Source organism: Primulina eburnea, chromosome 2 (genome assembly GCF_022965805.1).
Source record: "Primulina eburnea isolate SZY01 chromosome 2, ASM2296580v1, whole genome shotgun sequence".
NCBI classification, from domain to species: domain Eukaryota; kingdom Viridiplantae; phylum Streptophyta; class Magnoliopsida; order Lamiales; family Gesneriaceae; genus Primulina; species Primulina eburnea.
Window position 1 is genome coordinate 11,154,775 of NC_133102.1, and position 22,596 is coordinate 11,177,370.

The 22,596-nt window shown below is 39.0% G+C and overlaps 1 protein-coding gene across 1 annotated transcript; it reads left to right on the top strand.

Annotated features, from left to right (window-relative positions):
- The first annotated feature begins 21,611 nt into the window (after positions 1 to 21,611).
- On the top strand, positions 21,612 to 22,384 carry LOC140824583 (MAPK kinase substrate protein At1g80180-like). Its single transcript, XM_073186154.1, has one exon. The coding sequence runs from the start codon at positions 21,742 to 21,744 to the stop codon at positions 22,105 to 22,107; it is 366 nt and encodes a 121-aa protein (XP_073042255.1). The 5' UTR covers positions 21,612 to 21,741; the 3' UTR covers positions 22,108 to 22,384.
- Positions 22,385 to 22,596: the final 212 nt, after the last annotated feature.

Consider the following 22,596-nt stretch of genomic DNA (forward strand, 5'->3'; position numbering starts at 1 on the left):
TTCCACCTTTTCAAGAATCTCGAATGGTCCTATGAATCTCGGACTCAATTTTTCTTTCTTCCGGAAACTCATAACACCCTTCATAGGTGTTATATTAACAAAGACATGATCTCCTACATGAAATTCAAGGTCCCTCATTCTCTTATTAGCGTAGCTCTTTTGACGTCTCTATGAAATCTTCATCTTATCACAGATTTTAACTACTATATCTGCGGTCTTCTGGACAATTTTTGGACCAAGTTCTGATCTCTCTCCGACCTCATCCAAGTAAAGAGGTGATCTGCACTTCATTCCATATAATGTCTCATAAGGAGCCATACCTATAGATGACTGAAAGATTTTGTTATAGGTGAACTCCACTAGAGATAGATTCGATTCCGAATACCCATGGAAATCGATCACATATGCACGCAGTAAGTCTTATAAAATATGTATCACCCTCTCGAACTATCCATCTGTCTGGAGATGGAATGTTGTACTGAATAGCAATTTCATCCCCATTGCGGAATGCAAACTCTTCCAAAAGGACGATGTGAACCTCAGGTCTCTGTCAGATACGATCGTAACTGAGATTCCGAGCAATTTCACTATCTCCCATATATAAAATTATTCGTACTGCATGATAGAAAAGGTCGTCTTTATCGGCAAGAAGTGAGCCGACTTGGTAATGCGATAAAAAATTTCCCAAATGGCGTTAAATCCTATGACTGACCTCAGAAAACCTACTACAAAATCCATGACAATATTCTCCCATTTCAACTTAGGGATAGGAAGAGGTTTGAGCAACTCTGCTGGTCTCTAATGATGTGCTTTCACCAGCTGGCAAGTTAGACATTCAGATACAAAGCGTCGAATGTTTTGTTTCCTGGCCACCAATAAAGCATATGCAAATTATACATCTTATTTCTCCCTGGATGAATGGAATACACTGTTGTATGCGCTTCTGACAACATATCTCCTCTAATCGAGTCAACCCTAGGCACCCAAATTCTCCCTCTATAGATCACAATCTCATCGCTCACTACATAAAGCTTATGGTCCTTAGATTCATCTTTTGATCGTCATTCCTGCAATTTCTTATCATATGACTGTCCACTACGTATACATTCTATCAAAGTGGACTGCACTGTCAATGTGGATAATCTAGGAGCTCTGTCCCTAGGATAAACCTTGAGATCTAATTTCTGCATCTCTAGTTGTAGAGGTCTCTCTACCGACAATCGCGATACAACTCCTGCTTTCCTACTCAAGGCATCAGGGACTACATTGGCTTTACCCGAATGATAGCTGATATCACAATCAGTATTTTACCAACTCTACCCACCGTCTCTGTCGCATGTTTAATTCTTTCTGAGCGAAGAAATATTTGAGATTCTTGTGATCGGTAAATATCTAGCACTTCTCACCATACAAGTAGTTTCAACACATTTTCAAAGCAAATACCACAGGAGCCAACTGCAGATCATGAGTCGAGTAATTCTTTTCGTGCATCTTCAACTGTCTAGAGGCATACGCGATGACTTGGCCATGATGCATCAATACGGCGCCTAATCTGAGCTTAGAAGCATCAGTGTACAACACAAAGTTGCCTTGCCCTGATGGCATGGCTAATACTGATGCTGATATACTAGCTTGCTTCAAAATGTCGAAGCTCTTCTGGTAGTCAGCACTCCATACAACTTGGAATTCTTCTTCGTAAACGAGGTGAGTGGTACTGCAATAGAATAAAATCTCTGAATGAATTTTCTGTAATAACCCGCTAAACCCAAGAAACTGCGGATCTCATATGCATTCTTCAGTTCAACCCATTCCTTCACTATTTTCACTTTGGATGGGTCAACCTCAATGCCACTGCTAGTGATAATGTGTCCCGAAAATTCCATTTTTTCCAACCAAAACTCACACTTGCTGAACTTTAGAAACAACTTACGGTTCTGCAACACTTGAAACGTGGTACGCAGATGCTGGCTATGCTCCTCCTGGTTTTTCGAATAAATGAGGATGCCATATATGAATACAATGACACATTGATCCAAGTAAGACTGAAATATGTGATTCATGACATTCATGAAGATCACTAGTGTGGGGACCCGGACGCTAATCATGTTCTTAATCGTCATTGGGACTAAATCAATTATAATAATCAGGGTATAAATTTTTTTTTAAAAATGCGGAAGGTAAAGGAATCAAACTCCTATACATATCAGTATAAAAGTATAAATCTGATAAAATATACAAACATACATACTCAGGTTCAACAACTACTATCAAGTGTTTAAACCCTAGCTCTAGTCCAAGTCCGGTATCACCACTCTAATCTCGGTCTGTCTTCACCTCTTTGACCCTGTACCTGTCCCACCTGTTGTCATGCACACATACAAACAAGACAACAGCCAGATAACTCCGGTGAGATATAAATATCCCAATATAAACAATGTATTAAATGCAATCATATAAAACATATATAAAAGCATAAACGAACATCAAAACATGTATCTAGTCTGACTACATGAATCAATGACTCGTGATCTAATCTTATCTTATCTCAAATCTAGGGATCCCAATCTAATTTAGACTTTGGTATGCTGTATCGAGTGTCTGAGATAGACGTCGATCTACATCTAAGGCTCTTCGATACACCGTAAGTCTAGAGTCTAATCGGTTCTGAGAAAGACTCGGCGGTTCTGCCCTAGCTAGGCTGTCTGCCCTAGACTCGGACTCTGACTCTGTTCTAAGTCAATACATTAACATATCAATCTGATAATCTGCAAATATCAATGCAATAAAATAAAGTATGTGATTTAGGGAAACTCAAGTCAAACCTAACTCGAGTTGTGCAATCTCGAATCAACATTTATTTATACTTTTCTTGCTGTCGATCTGATACAATCAAAGTCTTGATTCAAAGTCTGTCACTGTTCAATCTGGCAATGACAATATCAATATTCTGTATCAATATTCTAATCAAATCACGACATCTCTGTTTAATCACATTCTGACGGTACAACAGTACAATCTCGCGATACTGATAATACTATATCAGTCTATACCAGTTCTAATCATTTACAATCAACCCATGTTCAAATCTGATATTGATTCTAGTCAATTTCATTCTGAAATTCATAACAATTCCATAATCAGTCTGTTTCTTAATCTGACTTCGATTCTACGCTGTCTAGCATGTCAAGAATAACATATATGACGTGTATTCAATTCTACAACATCATAATTTCAAAACATGTTAAAACGTAGTAAAACTTATGTCCAGTTGTAGCCTGCGTTAATAGGAACTCGGTACCGAAGTCGGATTTAAAATCTAACGGACGGATTGATCACAAATCGAATTCTAAAATCAATTTGGAAAAAGGGGTCTCGATTTCTTCTTTTTCCTCTGATTTACTCTTAAATTCGAATGTGTATATATATATATATATATATATATATATATATATATATATATATATATATATCGTGCATGCTTCTAAAACGTGGCTCATATTTTGTAGCACACGTCTCGCGCTCGGGCGGAATTTATTCCACCTGGGCGCGGAACTCTCGGCCTTCTCATTTGTTTCAATCGCGCTCGGGCGGTTATAAACTTCTGCCCGGGCGCGAGGTGCTCGGGTTTCTTGCTTTAACATTGGCGCTCGGGCGGTCAAACACTTCCGCCCGGGCGCCAAACTCTCGGCCCAAATCAGTGTAGTTCATACACTTTGTCCAGTCTGGTCTCGGAATGGCCCGGCTATACTTACATCAGTTCAAACTCAATAATCTCATATTAATCTAATTAAAATCTCGGGCATTACATTTCTCCCCCCCCCAAGATACGATTTCGTCCTCGAAATCACGGGCATTTCATTCGTATTAACAAGGAGTATATATACAAAACTGTATAAACAATTTACATTATCTAAATAACTCTGGGAACTCTTGTCTCATATCTGATTCAATTTCCTAGGTTGCTTCTTCAGTACCATGACGAGTCCATTGAACTTTTATAAGTGGAATTGTCTTCGTTCTGAGCTGTTTTTCTTTACGATCAATAATCTGAATCGGTTTTTCAACATAGCTCAATGTCTCATCCAGTTCGGCCTCGTCTGGTTGAATAGCATGTCAAGCGTCAGGAAGGTACTTCCTTAATAACGATACATGAAAGACATCATGTATCCCAGATAATGAAGGCGGTAAAGCGAGTCGATAGGCACGATCTCCTATCTTCTCGAGAATCTCATAAGGCCCAATGTATCGTGGAGACAGTTTCCCTTTCTTGCCAAATCTGACAACTCCTCTGAAAGGTGAAATCTTCAAAAATACTCGGTCTCCTACTTCAAATACCAATGGTCTGCGTCGAACATTGACATATTTGGCATGTCTGTCTTGCGCTGCTTCCCTTTTCTTTCGTATCAGCTTCACTTTTTCTGTCATATCTCTGATCATATCTGGTCCAATTTCAGGCACTTCAGAGATATCATCCCAATAGAGAGGGGATCTACACTTCTTTCCGTACAACGCTTCAAATGGTGCCATCTCGATACTCGTCTGATAGCTGTTTTTGTACGAAAACTCACAAAGCGGCAATGCATCTTGCCAATTAGTGCCAAAATCTAGCACTACTGCTCTCAGCATATCCTCCAATGTCTGGATAGTCCGCTCTGACTGTCCGTCGGTCTGTGGATGATATGCGGTACTCAAATATAATTTCATACCGAGAGCCTGCTGCAAACTCTGCCAGAAGTGCGAAGTAAATCGAGGATCACGATCTGATACAATCGACTTCGGCACTCCATGCAATCTGACCACTTCTCTGACATAGATTTCTGCCATCTGGTCAAATCTGTACGTCATTTTTTACGGTATAAAACATGCAGATTTGGTCAATCTGTCAATCACGACCCAAATCGCATCACAACCTCGGGAGGAACGTGGCAACTGTGTCACAAAATCCATGGAAATGTGATCCCATTTCCATTCAGGAATGGACAAGCTCTGTAATAAACCTCCTGGTTTCTTTCTTTCTGCTTTCACCTGTTGGCAATTCAGACATTTGGAAACAAATTCCGCAATATCATTCTTCATTTGTTTCCACCAGAACTGTCTTTTCAAATCGTTATACATCTTTCTGCCACCAGGATGAATACTGAATCGACTGTTGTGCGCTTCTGACAATATCTGTCGTCTCAAATCTGAAACATTCGGCACAACTAGATGATTTTTCACATACAAGACGTTATCACGTACCTGATATTCCGATCAATGTCCTGTTCTAACCATCGATATTGATTTCTGTACATTCTGATCAACTTTCTGAGCTGCCTTAATTCTTAAAATCAGCTCTGGTTCTACTTGCACCGTATAAAGTCTCAACGGTCTATAATCTGTTTCAAATTCTAATCCAGACAAACAGCAGTCTTCTATCAAATTTGAAACACCAATCGTCGATAAGGATAAAGAACATACCTTTCGACTCAGTGAATCAGCTGCTGCATTAGACTTTCCTGGATAATATTTGATTTCACAATCAAAATCTTTAAGCAAATCAAGCCATCTTCGTTGCCTCATATTCAATTTGGATTGTGAAAACAGATATTTCAAACTCTTATGATCAGAATATATCTCAAACTTCTCCCCGTAAAGATAATGTCGCCATATCTTTAATGCAAAGACAATGGCTGCCAATTCTAGATCATGAATTGGATAGCGAGTCTCATGTGGTTTAAGATGTCTTGAGGCATAAGCGATAACATGCCCTCGTTGCATTAGCACACATCCCAACCCTCTGTGAGAAGCATCACAATAAACCACAAAATCACCAGTACCGGATGGAATAGTCAACACCGGTGCACTGGTCAACCTCTTCTTCAACTCCAGAAAACTGGCCTCACATTCTTCAGAACAAAAAAATGGAGCATTCTTCTGAGTCAGCTGAGTCATTGGTTTAGCTATACTCGAGAAATCTTTAATGAAACGACGGTAATATCCCGTTAAACCCATAAAACTGCGAATTTCGGGTACTGACGTCGATCTTGGCCAAGAAATCACGGCTTCCACTTTACTGGGATCAACTGATATACCATCTCTAGATATAATATGACCCAGAAATACTACCTGTCTTAGCCAAAACTCACATTTCGACAGTTTAGCATATAACTTCTCAGCCCTTAGAATTCGCAATACAGTTCTTAAATGCTCAGCATGCTCACTCATATTCTTTGAATAGATCAAAATATCATCGATGAAAATAATCACAAAATCATCGAGATATTTCTGGAAGATACGGTTCATCAATCCCATGAATACAGCTGGAGCATTCGTCAGACCAAACGGCATGACCATAAATTCATAGTGTCCATACCTGGTTCTGAATGCCGTCTTTGAGATATCAGAATCTCTGACTCTCAGCTGATGATATCCCGATCTCAAATCGATCTTGGAATATACTGAAGAACCCTGCAACTGATCGAATAAATCATCTATACGAGGCAAAGGATATTTATTCTTTATCGTTGCTTTGTTCAGTTGCCTATAGTCGATGCAGAGTCTCATCGAACCATCTTTCTTTCTTACGAATAATACTGGAGCACCCCAAGGAGACACACTCGGTCTGATGTACCCCTTGGCCAGTAAATCTTCCAGCTGTTCTTTTAACTCTTTCAATTCCACTGGTGCCATTCTGTACGGAGCTCTAGAAATCGGTACTGTACCTGGCATCAGTTCAATGCTGAAGTCTATCTCTCTAATTGGAGGCAATCCCGAGATCTCATCTGGGAAGACGTCAGCAGACTCACGCACCACTGGCAGATCTGCCAATGCTGGACTCGACTTCAGTAAATCTACTGAATATACAAGGAACCCTTCTGCTCCTTTCTGTAATAATCGAGTCATAGATAATACGGATATTAAAGGAATTCTCGATCTAGAACCCTTACCGTAAAATTTCCACTCTTCAGCCATATCTGGTTTGAATTTCACTATCTTGTGGAAACAATCCACTGTCGCTCTGTACTTGGTCAGCATATCAATACCGATAATACAATCAAAATCGGACAACCCAAGTATGATGCAATCTAACGCAATCTCATGCCCGTCATACTTTAGCATACAATGTTTAACCGAATTCACGGATATCAAACCCGTCCCCAAAGGCGAAGAGACAGACACTACAGTAGCTAAAGACTCTACAGGCAATGCATGACTTAATGCAAATCGTTCAGAAATAAATGTGTGTGAAGCACCGGTATCAATCAGTACATAAGCATAGTAACCACATAAAGAACAGTTACCTGCCACAACGTCATCTGGTGCTTCCTGGGCCTGCTCCTATGTCAAAGCGAAGACTCTGGCCTGCTGTCTAGGAGGCTGACCAACTCTGGCTTCCTCCTGGCCTCTGCTGTGACTGAGCTGGCGCTGGCTGAAATGTATGAACATCAGCTGATCGTCTCTCAGTATGTGCTGCTGATCCCGATGACTCGGCCCCCTGCGATCTTTGGGAACCTCTCTGGGGACATACTTTAGCAAAGTGTCCCGGCTGTTTACAGAAATTGCAACTACCAGTCACTCCCTGGCATTGCTCAGTAGCATGTCTTCCTCCGCAAGTCTTGCAATAAACTCCAGTGTAACTTTGGCTCAATCTGGAACCACCGGAGCTGGAAGAACTACTGCCAGATTTCTTGAATTGATTTCCCCTGGCTTTCAAAAATTCTTTCTTTCCTCCACTACTGCTGCCACTCTCAAATCTGGGAGGTGGTTGCTGTGGTCTCGGTGCTGGAGGCACAAATGAAGCCCCTTTCTGTCTCATCAGACCGGCTTCTGCTCCCTTGGCTCTGTTCAGGGCATCAGTAAAATTATCCGGTCGCCCTGTGTTCACCAATGTGAAAATGTCGGGGTTCAGGCCATTGATGAACTGGTCAGCAGTAGCTTCTTCGCTGTCAGCCACATGTGGAGCAAATTTCAGCAAGGAGGAGAACTTTGACACGTACTCCTCTATATTCATCTGTCCCTGCTTGAGGTTGGCAAACTCCGCCCCCTTGTCCTTCCGGTACGACACTGGAAAGAATCGTTGATAAAATTCAGTTCTAAATATATTCCAGGTAATCATCGTACCTCTATGCTCCATGGCTCTCTTCCTCGTAATCCACCAGTCCTTGGCAACGTCGTGTAACTGGTGTCCAATTAATTTCACCCTCTTCTCATCTGTATACTCCAAGGATTCGAACAACATTTCTATATCATCAAGCCAACTCTCACACTCTACAGCGTTCTCTGTGCCTTTCAAGGTTGGCGGATGAAATGACTGAAATCGTTTCAGTAGCGTTTCCATTGGAGTCGGTGTTACATCCATTGGAGGATTGGATGTACTTCCCTGTTCTGGTACTCGTCTCGGAGGCATATCTAATAATCAAATAGATTAGTAACAAGTACAACAATTCTGTTGCAATCCTCCTCTGATCATCTTACTGCTGTTCTAGAATCAGTACTCATCCAATCTCCATAAAACATATTACCATATCAAATCAGATAAACAAGTAACATGTAATAAAGCAGTAAGACATGCTAGCATTCAAAAGCAGGAAAGAAACATCAATCTACCCCGCTCACTAGCCTCTTCTATCTTAGTCTAAAGGATCTATCGCTCTGATACCACCTGTTGTGGAGACCCGGACGCTAATCATGTTCTTAATCGTCATTGAGACTAAATCAATGATAATAATCAGGGTCTAATTTTTTTTTTTTAAAACACGGAAGGTAATGGAATCAAACTCCTGTACATATCAGTATAAAAGTATAAATCTGATAAAATATACAAACATACATACTCAGGTTCAACAACTACTATCAAGTGTTTAAACCCTAGCTCTAGTCAAAGTCCGGTATCACCACTCTAATCTCGGTCTGTCTTCACCTCTGTGACCATGTACCTGTCCCACCTGTTGTCATGCACACATACAAACAAGACAACAGCCGGATAACTCCGGTGAGATATAAATATCCCAGTATAAACAATGTATTAAATGCAATCATATAAAACATATATAAAAGCATAAACGAACATCATGTATCTAGTCTGACTACATGAATCAATGACTCGTGATCTAATCTTATCTTATCTCAAATCTAGGGATCCCAATCTAATTTAGACTTTGGTATGCTGTATCGAGTGTCTGAGATAGACGTCGATCTACATCTAAGGCTCTTTGATACACCGTAAGTCTAGAGTCTTATCGGTTCTGAGAAAGACTCGGCGGTTCTGCCTTAGACTCGGACTCTGACTCTGTTCTAAGTCAATACATTAACATATCAATCTGATAATCTGCAAATATCAATGCAATAAAATAAAGTATGTGATTTAGGGAAACTCAAGTCAAACCTAACTCGAGTTGTGCAATCCCGAATCAACATTTATTTATACCTTTTTTGCTGTCGATCTGATACAATCAAAGTCTTGATTCAAAGTCTGTCACTGTTCAATCTGGCAATGACAATATCAATATTCTGTATCAATATTCTAATCAAATCACGACATCTCTGTTTAATCACATTCTGACGGTACAACAGTACAATCTCGCGATACTGATAATACTATATCAGTCTATACCAGTTCTAATCATTTACAATCAACCCATGTTCAAATCTGATATTGATTCTAGTCAATTTCATTCTGAAATTCATAACAATTCCATAATCAGTCTGTTTCTTAATCTGACTTCGATTCTACGCTGTCTAGCATGTCAAGAATAACATATATGACGTGTATTCAATTCTACAACATCATAATTTCAAAACATGTTAAAACGTAGTAAAACTTACGTCCAGTTGTAGCCTGCGTTAATAGGAACTCGGTACCGAAGTCGGATTTAAAATCTAACAAACGGATTGATCACAAATCGAATTCTAAAATCAATTTGGAAAAAAGGGTCTCGATTTCTTCTTTTTCCTCTGATTTACTCTTAAATTCGAATGTATATATATATATATATATATATATATATATATATATATATATATATATATATATATATATATATATATAAAACGTGGCTCATATTTTGTAGCACACGTCTCGCGCTCGGGCGGACATAAAGTTCCGCCCGGGCGCGGAACTCTCGGCCTTCTCATTTGTTTCAATCGCGCTCGGGCGGTTATAAACTTCCGCCCGGGCACGAGGTGCTCGGGTTTCTTGCTTTAACATTGGCTCTCGGGCGGTCAAACACTTCCGCCCGGGCGCCAAACTCTCGGCCCAAATCAGTGTAGTTCATACACTTTGTCCAGTCTGGTCTCAGAATGGCCCGGATATACTTACATCAGTTCAAACTCAATAATCTCATATTAATCTAATTAAAATCTCGGGCATTACAACTAGAGCATTTGTCAATCAAAACGGCATCACTAAGAACTCGTAATGCCCATAGAGAGTTCTGAAAGTTGTCTTGTGCACATCTGCGCCTTTCACTTTCAGCTGGTGATAATCGAAGCGAAGTTCTATCTTAGAAATCACAGTAGCTCTTTGCAATGAATCAAATGCGTCCTTGATCCTTGGTAATGAGTATTTGTTCTTCACTGTAACTCTATTTAACTCATTGTAGTTAATTCGAAGTCTCATGATTACATCCTTCTTCTTCACAAAAAGTATTGGTGCGCCCCAAGGTGAACAAATAGAGCATATGAATCCCTTATCCAGTAGCTCATGTATCTGCTGTTTGAGCTTTTTTATTTCTTCAGGCGCTAACCGATATGGTGCCTTGGAGATTGGCATGGTACCAGGCATAACATAAATAGAAAACTTCATCTCAAGCTCAGGTGGAATACCCGCAACGTCATCAGGAAACAAGTCAGGAAAATCTCTGACAATTGGGACGTCTGGTGCTGACTGACTGGTAGTAACAAGGGCTGGAATAATGCTCACCAAGAATTTATGGCATCCTTTATGCATGAGCTTCCTCACCTGAAGACATGATATCATCTGATGCGTGTCGTTGCATCCACTTAGCTCGACTATAAATTATTTCTTATCCAAAGGTCTAACCCTCATTAACTTCCGTTGGAAGTCAATTGACACTCCATTCTTTGACAACCAATCAATTCCCAGAATAATGTCAAACTTGGGCATTGACAATAAAACAAGGTCAGCATAGACTGTGTGGCTCTATAGCTCAAGATCCATGTATCTGGCCACAATAAAGCATGCAATTCCTCCCCAGATGTAACGATCACAGAATAATTCACGTCGAGCATGGTGGGCTTGACCCCAAAATAAGTCACGAAGCTGTCTGATATAAAAGAATGACTAGTCCCGGAATCTAACAGTGCATTCATGGCTACTCCCGTTATAAAGATCATTCCTGAGATAAAATTAACATACCACTAAAACTTAACAATTCTAAAAAAGTACTAAACTTAACCTCATGCATAGTCTGAATCCACTATCCTAATAAAATTTCGTAGGAAATTAAAAAATTTATCCTACCAGTATATCCAAAAATTTGAACCATGCATAAAAAATTCCAATAGATAATACGGTACGGTGCTGAACTAATTATGTTACCTATCAAAAGTGTTGTGTCTGGATTTTCCTCCTCGGCATGCATTGCAAAGATTCTCCCATGCTTCGGTTCCTTCCACTATGGACAATTCTTTAGCATGTGGTCAGTGGATCCACACTTGAATCACTTGTCTGAACCACATAAACACTATCCCTCATGCCTGCGATTGCATTTTGAACACACCAGATAGTCAGTAGGCTTCTGAGTAACCTTCTTTTATGGTCGTTGTAGTGACCCGTTCCAGAATCACCTACTAATCAAAAACTAAGCATGCAATTAACCTAATTAACAATAATCAGAGATAACAGCGGAAATAGTCAACAACAATAGTTATACAACCCAATCGAAATCGAAGTCTAGACTAACTCAAAATGAAATATCCAGTACAACCATATCGAATCAAAACAATACCGATAAACTAAACCAACCAGCTACTCAACGTCCTCCTCCTGCTCCTCCTGAGCTGTCCAACCTGAGGCCTGCCTCGTGGGAATGGGGTGTCCAAGAATAAACAAAACCGAGGACGTGAGCGATAAGAACGCCCAGTACAAAAGTATGAGTATACAGACCTATATGAAATGCACATGCTATGATCATGATACCGGGGTAGTCAAGAAACAGGAGTCACAAAAGGATCTCAACAATGCTCAGTCTAGAGGCGCCAAGTGGATAGTGCCGCGCGGTACACCTCTGGGTCACTGCATCCACTACAAGAAAGACGTGGACCTAAAATGTCCCGGACCACCGAAGCCCTCCCGACCCGTCGGCCACTGTGTACTCTCGGTGTCCATGCGTCCACAAGACAGGGCTGAGCGGCCCCAAGATATAGCTTATCTCGAAAGAGATACAGCTCAACAGTAAAGGCTATCTTGAAGGAGATACGGCTCAACATGATATGCAATATGCATCATAACTCGTGACATAATATCATGCATCATATGACATATAACAATGCAGCAAATACTCATGCAACACATATATGAATGTATACTCAACCAGGATATCTCGGATAGTACTTTCGTACCTCTATCACAGCAAGCCTAGCCTTACGCAACACCGCTAATCAGGTCTAGCACAAGCCTACGCATCAAAAGCATACCCAATGAACAATACTACCATGCTCAACTAGCAAAACCAGTACTCCCTAGTACTACCAAAGGTTTAGGGTTTACCTTCTTCCGTCGACAGCCCTTTGATGTCGATTGCCTCGAAACTCAGGCGCCGCTACGCTACTACTCCTGGCAGCTCTTGGCTATCGCTCGACCAACAACTAACTCTAGAAACCTTCCAAACTCTCCAAAATGAGAGAAAACTCAATAAATTGGCAAGTCAAAAATGAGAAATCCGAGCACTATTTATAGGCCATGTTCGGATCCTCCGAACAACACTTCGGAACGTCCGAACGCTACGTGTCCATTGGCTCTTGACAGCTCATGATCGGATCCTCCGATCATACACTTCGGACCGTCCGAACATGCACGTGTCCAGCTGCTCTTGACACCTCATGATCGGATCCATCGAACCCACTTCGGACCTTCCGAACTCTTCGGTGCTTCCGAACCATCTTCGGTCCGTCCGATCATGACTCGGTCAAAATTACACCTTAAACCTTCTTAATCACCATTACTCCGTTAATTACCCAATTTGGAATTCGGGCTACTACATTCTCCCCCCCTTAAAAAGATTTCGTCCTCGAAATCTAGGCAAGAGAATGAACAAAACGAAAATAACAACATCGTTATCCTCAAAATCTAAGGGACAACCCATCACTAGACGCTTGGCTAAAACCGAATGATCCATCGGAGTAGAAATGGAAAGAATGACGTCTATGATCGTCCTGGTCACCCCATCGACCTACACTCCCCTGACTACTCCCGTCACCAAAGTGGTCAGCCATTGCTACAACATAGAATGGGGAAACAAGTAAATTGGTCAACGGAAATCCCAAAACAGAAATCTATATCCCAAAATCGTATGCATGCTCTGATACCATAAATGTAGTGACCCGTTCCAGAATCACCTACTAATCAAAAACTAAGCATGCAATTAACCTAATTAACAATAATCAGAGATAACAGCGGAAATAGTCAACAACAATAGTTATACAACCCAATCGAAATCGAAGTCTAGACTAACTCAAAATGAAATATCCAGTACAACCATATCGAATCAAAACAATACCGATAAACTAAACCAACCAGCTACTCAACGTCCTCCTCCTGCTCCTCCTGAGCTGTCCAACCTGAGGCCTGCCCCGTGGGAATGGGGTGTCCAAGAATAAACAAAACCGAGGACGTGAGCGATAAGAACGCCCAGTACAAAAGTATGAGTATACAGACCTATATGAAATGCACATGCTATGATCATGATACCGGGGTAGTCAAGAAACAGGAGTCACAAAAGGATCTCAACAATGCTCAGTCTAGAGGCGCCAAGTGGATAGTGCCGCGCGGTACACCTCTGGGTCACTGCATCCACTACAAGACAGACGTGGACCTAAAATGTCCCGGACCACCGAAGCCCTCCCGACCCGTCGGCCACTGTGTACTCTCGGTGTCCATGCGTCCACAAGACAGGGCTGAGCGGCCCCAAGATATAGCTTATCTCGAAAGAGATACAGCTCAACAGTAAAGGCTATCTTGAAGGAGATACGGCTCAACATGATATGCAATATGCATCATAACTCGTGACATAATATCATGCATCATATGACATATAACAATGCAGCAAATACTCATGCAACACATATATGAATGTATACTCAACCAGGATATCTCGGATAGTACTTTCGTACCTCTATCACAGCAAGCCTAGCCTTACGCAACACCGCTAATCAGGTCTAGCACAAGCCTACGCATCAAAAGCATACCCAATGAACAATACTACCATGCTCAACTAGCAAAACCAGTACTCCCTAGTACTACCAAAGGTTTAGGGTTTACCTTCGTCCGTCGACAGCCCTTTGATGTCGATTGCCTCGAAACTCAGGCGCCGCTACGCTACTACTCCTGGCAGCTCTTGGCTATCGCTCGACCAACAACTAACTCTAGAAACCTTCCAAACTCTCCAAAATGAGAGAAAACTCAATAAATTGGCAAGTCAAAAATGAGAAATCCGAGAACTATTTATAGGCCATGTTCGGATCCTCCGAACAACACTTCGGAACGTCCGAACGCTACGTGTCCATTGGCTCTTGACAGCTCATGATCGGATCCTCCGATCATACACTTCGGACCGTCCGAACATGCACGTGTCCAGCTGCTCTTGACACCTCATGATCGGATCCATCGAACCCACTTCGGACCTTCCGAACTCTTCGGTGCTTCCGAACCATCTTCGGTCCGTCCGATCATGACTCGGTCAAAATTACACCTTAAACCTTCTTAATCACCATTACTCCGTTAATTACCCAATTTGGAATTCGGGCTACTACAGTCGTTGTCCCTTGCCCTTGAAATGTTCCTAAAATGGCTTCTTGGCTTGTTGCTGAAATGAAGCTGAGGCGCCTGAAAGGGCCTCTTGCCCTACCTGTCATTCTCAATATCTTTATGATCCTGTTCAGCTGCCAAAACTGTAGACACATCAACTGCATAAGTAGTAGGACCATCTACATGGAAATCACGACGCAAGATCGGCGGTAAACCATCAATAAAATGTCTCAATTTCTCTCTGGAGTCATTAGCTATCAGAGGCACAAAATGTCACCCCTGCTGAAACTTCCTCACAAACTCTGCTACATTGCGGTCTCCTTGTCGCAAAGGCATGAACTCCCTAGTTAGTTGGAATTGAACCTCATCAGTGAAGTACTTGGAGTAGAACACCTCTTTGAAGCCCTTCCAAATAAGGTTCTGAAGGTTCATCATCACTGACACTCCTTCTCACCATAATCTAGCATCGTCCTTCAGCAAGTAGGTGGAATATATAACAATATCAGTGTCCTGAAATTCCATAAAGGTAAAGATCAACTATATGGACTTAATTCATCCCTCTGCTACCATAGGATCCGTCGTCCTCCCAAAGTCCTCGGGGTCTATCTTGCGAAAATGCTCATACACTGCTTATGGCCTCGTCCTCCTCTCCATCTCGACATTGTTCCGAGAAAACTGCGCAAAGAACTAGGTCATGCCAGCAAGCATCTAAGCCTAAATATCTGGCAGTGGATGTTGAGGGGTAACTCTCTCCTCTTCACGAGCCTCGCGGCCCTTGCGGTCAACCATACAACTAGGAAGCATATTGTTCCACAATTTAACTCAACACGTAACCAACTTGCATAATAGAATTAATCATATAACATAATTAAATTATTTAAAACTTAAATATGCAGTTAAAAGAACTCGTACTTTAACACTTAATACATTTAAAACTGTAAAAACGTACAGACTTGATGTGTGACTTCCTGAGCTTCTCACAACCGGTAGTAGGAACAACTCTGTATCAGAAACTTTGCTCTGATACCAACTGTAATGAACCCTTACTTAAAGTAATACTACTTTAATATTTTCAGATGAATAAAAAAATTTCTTATTATATAATTAATTATAAACATAGCAATTAAAAAAATAATGATCACCATGCATTTTACAAAATAAATTTAATAAAAAAACTCCAACATTTGAATATCACAATCAAAAAAATCCCAAATTAATAACGACTAATATAATTTGGGAAAATTCTAACATAACATAATAAATTTCAACATGCTTGTCACCAATACTAATGCTTAAAAATCATAGTAAATAGTTTCAAAACGTGCATAAATAAAATATCATGATATGCAAGGTCCTCAGGTTTGCATTACCATTGGTCACCGCCTCATGTCTCCTCATCTAAGTCATCGGCATCGATCAAGTTTAATAAGTCTAATGAATCAGCATGCATAAACCGTGATACACTACAAGAAAAACGCCTAACGACAACGCACCTACGACAACGGTTTTTTTGAAAAACCGTTGTCGTATAGTTTTTAACAACGGTTTTAGTGAAAACCGTTGTCGTATGTGCGTTTTGACAACGGTTTTCTAAAAACCGTTGTCTTTTAGGGGGTCAAATACAACGGTTCTATTAAAACCGTTGTCTTTTAGGGTGTCAAAGGCAACGGTTTTCTAAAACCGTTGTCTTTCAGCGTTTTTAGGGCAAAAGACAACAGTTTATGAACTGTTGTCTTTTGGCATGTTTTTTTGGACAATCGACAACGGTTTTTGAAAACTGTTGTCTTTTAGGGTGTCAACGACAACGATTTTCTAAAACCGTTGTCTTTCAACGTTTTTTTAGGGCAAAAGACAACGGTTTTATGAACTGTTGTTTTTTGGCGTGTTTTCTTAATACAATCGACAACGGTTTTTCAAAACCGTTGTCTATTAGCGTTTTTTTTTAAAAAACAACAACCGTTTTTAAAAACCGTTGTCTATTAGCATGATTTTTTGGACAAACGAGGATGGTTTTTAAAAACAAACTTTGCCATATTTAGCGACGGCTTTTCTAAAACCGTCGCTAAATATAGCGACAGTTGTCAACACCCGTCGCTAATTTGAAATTAGCGACGGTTTTTCACAACCGTCGCTACATACTACGACTGCTTAGCGACGGTTTTCAGTACATTCATCGCATGTTTAAAATTAGCGACATTTTTAAAACATCCGTCGCTCAATATAGCGACGGTTTAGTAATAACCGTGGCTACTTTTAGCAACGGTTTAGATGGTCCGTCGCTAATTTGAAATTAGCGACGGTTTGACCAAATACCGCGCAATCTCTCTATAAATATCTCCATTTTCTTTCCATTTTCCCCCACAATACTTAAAATTTTTTCTCTCTTACACAATTTTATCACTTCACACAACACTTAAATTTTTTCTCACTACTTCATAACATTTAAAATTTTTCTCTTTTACATAATTTTATCACTTTACACAACTTAAAATTTTTCTCACTACTTTATAACACATAAAATTTTTCTCTCTTACACAATTTTTATCACTTTACACAACACTTAAAATTTTTCTCACTACTTCATAACACATAAAATTTTCTCACTTCTTCATAACACTTAAAATTTATTTCTCTTACACGATTTTAGTTTTGATTGTTAGTTTCTTTTAGATTTATTAAATTATTAAAAGAATTTTTTTTTATTTTTCGAAAAATTTTAGCGACGGAAATAATGATAGAAGACCGTCGCTAATATTAGCGACAGTTAGCATATAAAGACCGTCGCTAAGTTAGCGATAGTTTAAATAACTGTCGCTACGTAGCGACGATTGGGGATAAACCCGTCGCTAAAATTATCAGGGATGGTTTTCAAAAATCGTCGCAAATTCTACCTACCACAACGAATAAAAACCGTTGTCGTTGAACGGACTTTCAACAACACCCTCAGTTACAACAGTTTTAAAAAGGCTACGACAACGGATAAAATCCGTTGTCGTATGCCGTTTTTGTTGTAGTGATAACAAGTAATACGTAAATAAAATTCATGCAATTTAAAAATAGCTCGTACATAGCATAATATGAGCATAAATATGTATAACGCAACTTTTCTGCATTAACATTTTCACAAAATCATATTTTCAAGCTCATCATGCCACTGGTCACCGCCTCATATCTCCTCATCTATCATCATCATTCAAGTTTAATAAGTCTAATGAATTATCATGCATAAACCATGATAACAAGTAATACGTGAATAAAATTCATGCAATTTAAACATAGCTCGTACATAGCATAATATGAGCATATATATGTATAACGCAACTTTGTTGCATAAACATTTTCATAAATTCATATTTTCAAGCTCGTCATACATAATTGCAATCATAAATTGTTTTGCGTAGAGTTCTGTTCAATACAAATGACCCATAACATAAATCTTCTGATCAAACTAACCACAATACTGGGCCGATAGGGATCACCACAGCCTTTGGGCTGGATGTCAACTCCCTAGCATATAACATAATTATCCCGAAGATATTGGAGAGGTCACTGAATACGTTCTCCGACTTCCAAACCCATAAACACATCGCATATCTCAAAAATAATTAGTTTGCATGTCATGCATACTTACGAACATCGTGGACTTCGTTAGATCATCTCCGGACATGGTGCCCCAACATCCTCAAATAATATCAAAAAAAAAACCCTAAAGATGCATTCGGATGCTTAAGAATCTCGAGTTAAATAGAACAACTTAGGACGTACCAATCGGCTATGGACTCGACCCATATGTGAACCACATCCCAATCTACTATCCAAGGCCCTAAACTAGCCCCGAACCATGAACGAACCCTTTAAACTACGCATATGCGCTCTGCACACTCCCTACCAATTCCAACTTGAACCAAGCCCTAGACTTGACCCTTAGTCACCTAAACAAACCCTAGTCGTACGCAGTCCCTACGCGACACTCACACATGTACGCAGTTGCCGACTCAATTCCAGCAACCTTGCATTCCAACCATGCCCTAAGAGACCAAGATTAGACTTACTCTGGGACCCTAATACCGCACCTAGACCATAGCCACGATCCCTGGTCTAGACATGCACTGAGCCGCACGGCCGAAGCTGCGACCACCCCTACGCACAACAATTGCTTCTTACGACTTCCTGCTATACCAGCAGCCTAATGACCCATCAAAGACCACTTAATAACATCTAAACACACCCCATAACACAACCATATGTAGCAGCATGTCTTTGGATTGGTCCAGCGAAGCCTGCATTCAAGAAACTCAAGAAAACGTGGAAGTTCATACGTATTTTGTATCGAAAACGATATCGGTAACATTCTACCACTCGTATAATCAAAGCAAAAGAATTTTCATGCATATTTCATATCAAAATACAGTATATAACGTGATCAACGTGTCAAAGAAAGGTTTAGATATGCCTTTACGCTTTAAATGCATGAATTAACGGGTAATACAAAGGCCGATCGGAGAGTGATTTGCTGCATTTTCTAGCTAAAATGGTGACGAAAATCTTCAGGAGAGGTGGGGAAAAGGTTTTGGTAATGGTGGCTGCTAGATGAGGAAGCCAAAAAGTCTAACCCTAGGCTTGAATATCTCGGCTACTATGTGTGTGTGAATCCTCCTATTTAATACTAAAAAAGCATTAACTAGTTATTTAAATTAAATCAACACTTTTAATTAAAAATTAAAATGCCTAGATTAATAATTAAATCCCAATTTTGAAAAATGACAATTAAAGATACTTAAAATCCTAAATTCAACTAATAAATTAAATACTACTCAAACTAATTAATTAACACATAAAATAATTATAAAAATATTATATCTCAAGTGAAAGGATTTAATTCCCTTACTTTACAAAATTTGCTAATTAAAATGCTTAACATTATTTTATTTTACTCGGTAAATTAAATTTGACATTGAAGCGCTTAAATTCATAAACCATTTAAAATAAATAATTTCATGGCTTAAAATAAAAATATAACTTTAAATTTTAGTATCTCAACCGTCTCTAGTCTCATTTCCCAGACCGACATCGAATATTCTTCTGCAAATCTAAACTAGAGAAAATATTTTAAATTACATAAAAATAAATATATATGCATTTAAAACAATTTAAACATATAGCATGCATCATCTAAATAATTAATTAAATAAAGTAACAATTATAATTATGTAAACCTCATGCATGATATATGATTTGAAGGTTTTTTTTTCTTCTCATGTCATCGATCAAATCAAGGTTATAATTCATTAATTTGTATTTTTATCAGATTTTAGTTATTTTTTTTCATAAGATTACTAGTGTGCTATTAGAAAATTATGGCAGCAAACTAAGATAGAAAAAACTAAAACTGAAAAAACGTGTAAGTTACAAGGTCCTTAGGAATATAAACGAGCTAGGCCGAACAATATCAAACTTGAGCTAGATTCAAGCTTTTATCATGAGTTGTGAGCACTGGCGGAGCCAGCTCAGGCCCAGTGTGGGCTTGTGCCTACACTGGGCCAAATTTTTTTTTATATGTTTATGTATATATATATATATATATATATATATATATATATATATATATATATATATATATATATATATATATATATAATATAATATATTTTTATTTATGTCTAAATTTTTAATTTGTGTAAGTTATTATTATATGTTTAGCTGTCTATACTGATCCAATTTTTTTTTTAATATTTTGTAAACCCAAATTTTAGACTCCATTTTTTACATGTTATTAGTATCCAAGTATATACTCTATAGCCTGCTTAATGTGTTTTCTCTTCTCGAGACATGAACGTCATATACTTTGATTAACAATCATTCAAATTCATTTTAATTATTGCTTTCATCTTTCATAATCTCTAAAAAATCCAAAATGTTACCAAATTTTAGGTTCGTTTTTTCGTTCAATGTTTGTCGATCATTCAATTGTTTTCAATGCTACTAGCTGTGCGTAATTTGTGTTCAAACTTTATGACACATTATTTTTAGATGTCGATTAATCATTGTTTTTTTTCTTTATTAATTATAATATATTGTTGCCTACACTGAACCAAGATCCTGGCTCCGCCCCTGGTTGTGAGGTCGATTGGTTTTGAAATTACGAAGCTCGCGAATATTTTGAGCTCAATTTATTAATAGATCGTTTATCATGTTTAAAAGCCTAACTCGAGCTCGACTCGTCAATCAAACTTATTTTTGAGCTCATTAACCAAACTATTTTTGGAGTTGATAATGAGTTTTTAGGCAAAATATCAATTAAAATATTATAATGAAAAGGGATACATCTCATTTCATAGTTTCTCAGTTCTTTCTATTTAACTAATCTAGTAATGTGGGATAAGCTACACTCATGGCGTAAAAATAGCCCAACAAAGTATCAGTGCTCGAGCTTGAGTTACATGAACGGCTCACGAGTTTACGAGCTGAATATTATTATGTTCGAGCTCGATTCGATAAACTTAACAAACGATTTTAAATTAATTTTTTATTTAATCGAACTCTGAACAACTCACGAACGATTTATTTATTGTGCTCGGATTCTATTTGAAATTGTTATATTTAAATAATTATTAAACTGTATGAAAATAATAATTTTTTAAAGAAACACACATCCCGAGAGTCTCCGGTTTATCTCATAAAGTAAAAAACACACAGCCGACATTCCAATAAAGGATCCACACTCTTTCCCAACCCAAATACATTACATTACCACAGCAACTTCACAGAGCTAAAGCATGGCAGGCTTGCAGAGATCTGTAGTATCTTTTAGGAGACAAGGATCTTCAGGTTTGGTTTGGGACGAAAAATTGACTCAACTCGTCAATCAGCAGGAGAAAGAGAACAATAAACCTCTACTTGAAGGCCAACAAGATCCGGCCGCGACGGTGCTCACCAAGAACTCTCCGCCGCCACCCGGATTGACGATCGAAAGGAGCCGATCCAACGGCGGAGGAAGAGGGTTTCGTACTGGACGGGTATCTCCCGCGATTGAGCCGCCGTCTCCTAAGGTTTCTGCTTGTGGGCTTTGCAGTGCCTTTGGTAAACAAGACAAGAACCGCCGCCGCCTTCCCCCGGCGAGACCCGGCAAGCGCGTGGTGTGACGTCCCGATGGAGGTCGGAATCGGATATCTCAGGGGCGGCTGCGCGTGGGTGCCACGTGATCATCCTCGATGAAATTGAGGTGTAGTAGTTAATAGTTTGGAGTTTGAAGATAAACGAAAATGATCGTGTTTTTTCCTTTTGAATTTATAATAATTATGTTTTTCCACCTTCATCTTTTTTTTTATTATATAGTTAATTATGTAATATATATTATATTATATTATCTGTATGTAGATTTGAAGATTGCTATTTTAATTGGTTGAAGTTTTTTTTTCATCTGCGTGTCTGTATTAATAAAATAGATTGATTCGATCATCGATCGTTAAAAAAGAAATAATATTTTTTCATGAATTTGATCGAGACCATTTCACAAAATTATCTTATCAAATGATCACACAAAAATTTGTGTTTTTTCTTTTCTTTTTTAATTGTGTAGATCAAGTTTTACTTTCGTTAAATTTCAGCAATTATAGTGTGCTGGAAATGTA

Coding starts and splice junctions, on each gene's coding strand:
- LOC140824583 (XM_073186154.1), top strand. CDS start 21,742: ATGGCAGGCTTGCAGAGATCTGTAGTATCTTTTAGGAGACAAGGATCT.